This window comes from Myxine glutinosa, chromosome 8 (assembly GCF_964187855.1).
Source record: "Myxine glutinosa chromosome 8, kmMyxGlut1.1, whole genome shotgun sequence".
Taxonomy (NCBI): Eukaryota; Metazoa; Chordata; class Myxini; order Myxiniformes; family Myxinidae; genus Myxine; species Myxine glutinosa.
In genome coordinates, this window is record NC_136268.1 from 12,215,440 (window position 1) to 12,218,856 (window position 3,417).

Consider the following 3,417-nt stretch of genomic DNA (forward strand, 5'->3'; position numbering starts at 1 on the left):
CGATGGCGGAATGGTGCATCTGGCTCTTTGGGCTTGTACGTGACTTGGCGTTTTGACTTGTAGCCGTACATGATGTTCTGACTGATGGTTATAACATCTCGATGAATAGTGGCTGAGCGCATAGTCTCTGGCTCAATGCTCGTGGCTGGTCCTTCCAGTAGCCAGCGGAGGAAAGCATAGAGTACTTTGGGTACATGCTTTTCAGCATCATCAGTGTTCATTTCTCCTTCAAATTGCCATGGGTGCTTGTTCTGACAAGCAATGGCACTGCGGAGAACAGAGGCACTCTCAAACAGTTGTTCGATGTTTTTTTCATTTGTCTTCGTCATTGCATCTTCGACAGCTGCATCACGCACGGCAGTGGAGAATACACAGTCTGACTCGTTTCGACGTTTTGGTTTCATGAAGTGAACGTCATCAATGTGAGAGTTCATTTTCTCCTTCATGCCTTGGGTAGTAGGTGATGGGACATTGTGCACACCATTATTGTCAAGAATCCTGGAGTAAACCGACTTCAGGTCAGACATGTTGAGAATTTCACCAGCTTGGAGTAGAGAGCGAACAAGGCTGACAAACTCAATGTCTGCGGCTATTTTGATAACATTAGTTTCTTGCAGTATGTGTTCTTTGTCATCACTTGATGTCCCACTCTTGGGAGCACGTTGGACATTCTGCACCCAGCATGGGAGATGATACTTGACGTCGATCGCATGAGCATCATGTGCACTGATGGCAGCACTCAGCTGAACTTTCCACTTGTGGTTGCTGCCTTCTTCAACAGCTTTCTTCAGCTGTTTACCTGCGTTGAACGTGCATACAACATGTACACTTTCCTTAGTGACCTCTTGACAGAAGAAACAAAGGTCTCTGTTGAATGGAGTTGATGATGAACGTGTGAAGCGAAGAGTCTCGTCTTGCGTAGAACCTGAGGTACTTGCAGCGGCAGGTGCAGAAGAAGGACGTCCACACCTCTTATGAAGATGCTGGGTGTCGCCATGTTCGCAGGCTTTCTGGTGGCGAACTCTAGCACGCTCCAGGTGAGCAGTGTTGCATGTAGATCCATAACATGCCCGGTGCCACTTTGCTTTATTGTTCCTCAAGTCAGTGGCAGTGAAACAGCTTAATCGTTCGCTGATCTGTTTGAAGTCAGCATCACCATATCGTGCCCTCTCCTGGATGAACTGGAGAAACTTTGCATATGAGCCCAGTGCTGGCTCAGTCACTAGTGCACCTTGGGGATCCTGGCACTGAATGCAAAGTGTGAAATCAGTTTCTTTCTTGGTTTTCTTGCTTTTTGGCTCCATCATAGCTCAGGGTCACGAATCTGGAACATACAAATAACAAATAACAATTAAGATAGATGTGCATTAAGTTAGATTTTGGACACTGGTTCGGCTGTGCCATAAAAACCTATTTTTATCCCTTGTAGGTTATTAAAGAAGGTTTCATTCAATTCTCTATCCCCAAAAATGTACAACTGGACACCAGAATCGAAACTCTAGGTCATTTAGAAGCCAAGATAATGGAATTTTACGTTTTCGACATCCGCCATTTTGAAAATCCAAAATGGCCGCCATAAAGAACTTGAAACAATTGGAGACATATTTTTTCTAGAACTTATATCATCCCTAAAGACAGCCCAACCAGTGTCCAAAAATTAACAAGCAATTTCACCGGGCATTTCAATCTGCGACATTGGCCCCCCCACTAAATCTCCTGATCTACACACAAGTCATGTTTGTTGCGCAACTTACTCACCTTATCAACTTACTTTGCTTTATTCTTTCCCAAAACTAGATCAACCGTTTTTTCACGACTTTGATGACAGGAAACATCAGGTTGACCAATATCTTCCGGCCTGTTCAATCTGTCAATTCTCGCAGCGTGCAGTACTCACAAGGGCAGACCCTTTTGTTGAAGGGAACCATCGCCCTGTTCACCTGCGCACTCACCTGTTTCATCATGATGGCCTTTTAGGTTTCCCTCCACGTTTGTGTTCACTTTACCTGTTTGTCAAATTATACTCTCTTCATGTGATTATGTCTGGGCCTTCTTGTGTTTGCATTGCTAGTCCACTCTCACATCGTCTCACTCCCCCAACTCCCCTTCAGACCCCACCATTGGACAGGGGCATCTATAACGTCATTGCCTAATTTACAGTGAAATATTACGTCATCGTTGCGTAGCGCACTGAGGGCGGCTAAAATGATAAATAAAAAAGCGAGAAAAAGCAGGAAAGATGATGTGAGAAAAAAAGGAGGGGAGTGAGTCACGAGAAGGGATGGAGTGAGAAGATGTGGGTTTGAGTATGGCAGGAACAAGTCTGGAGTGTCTTTGGCAGGAGATGGGTCAAAATGTCTACATGTTTGCATACATAATAAATAGATTCCCCCTGAGCTCACCAAAGTAACCTTTATTGTTGGGTGTAAGTATAATCTCATTCACCATGTATGCATTTGCACGGTTTCCGTTCACTCATTTGTTCAATATTTAGTATGATATATGTTAACTGCTTGACGTCATGCGCACGTTTAGCTTATGTTGGTGACTGGAAGTCTGTAAGTGAATAAAAATCGAAACAAAGTATGTCTTCAAGGTCATCTATAACACCAAATAACCATCACTGTTTGTATACATTCCAGGCCTGAATGCAAGGCTAGAATGCAAGGCCTGAATGCAATGCCGGAATGCAAGGCCTGAATGCAAGGCCGGAATGCAAGGCCTGAATGCAAGGCCGGAATGCAAGGCCTGAATGCAAGGCCTGAATGCAAGGCCTGAATGTAAGGCCTGAATGCAAGGCCGAAATGCAAGGCTGTAATGCAAGACTTGAATGTAAGGCCTGAATGCAAGGCCGGAATGCAAGGCCGGAATGCAATGCCTGAATGCAAGGCCGGAATGCAAGGCCTGAATGCAAGGCCGGAATGCAAGGCCTGAATGCAAGACTTGAATGCAAGGCCTGAATGCAAGGCCTGAATGCAAGGCCTGAATGCAAGGCCGGAATGCAAGGCCGGAATGCAAGGCCAGAATGCAAGGCCTGAATGCAAGGCCGGAATGCAAGGCCTGAATGCAAGGCCGGAATGCAAGGCCTGAATGCAAGGCCTGAATGCAAGACTTGAATGCAAGGCCTGAATGCAATGCCGGAATGCAAGCCCGGAATGCAAGGCCTGAATGTAAGGCCTGAATGCAAGGCCGAAATGCAAGGCTGTAATGCAAGACTTGAATGTAAGGCCTGAATGCAAGGCCGGAATGCAAGGCCGGAATGCAAGGCCTGAATGCAAGGCCGGAATGCAAGGCCTGAATGCAAGGCCGGAATGCAAGGCCTGAATGCAAGGCCGGAATGCAAGGCCTGAATGCAAGGCCTGAATGCAAGGCCGGAATGCAAGGCCTGAATGCAAGGCCTGAATGCAAGACTTGAAT

At 46.2% G+C, this 3,417-nt stretch overlaps 1 protein-coding gene across 1 annotated transcript in view; it reads left to right on the plus strand.

Annotated features, from left to right (window-relative positions):
* LOC137417154 (carbonic anhydrase 4) overlaps nucleotides 1–2,583 on the plus strand; it is an 87,409-nt gene extending 84,826 nt beyond the window's left edge. Inside the window, exon 8 of the mRNA XM_068102949.2 lies at nucleotides 1,798–2,583. Coding sequence (XP_067959050.2) covers nucleotides 1,798–1,977 — 180 coding nt within the window. The 3' untranslated portion in view covers nucleotides 1,978–2,583. The remainder of the gene's footprint in view (nucleotides 1–1,797) is intronic.
* Nucleotides 2,584–3,417: the final 834 nt, after the last annotated feature.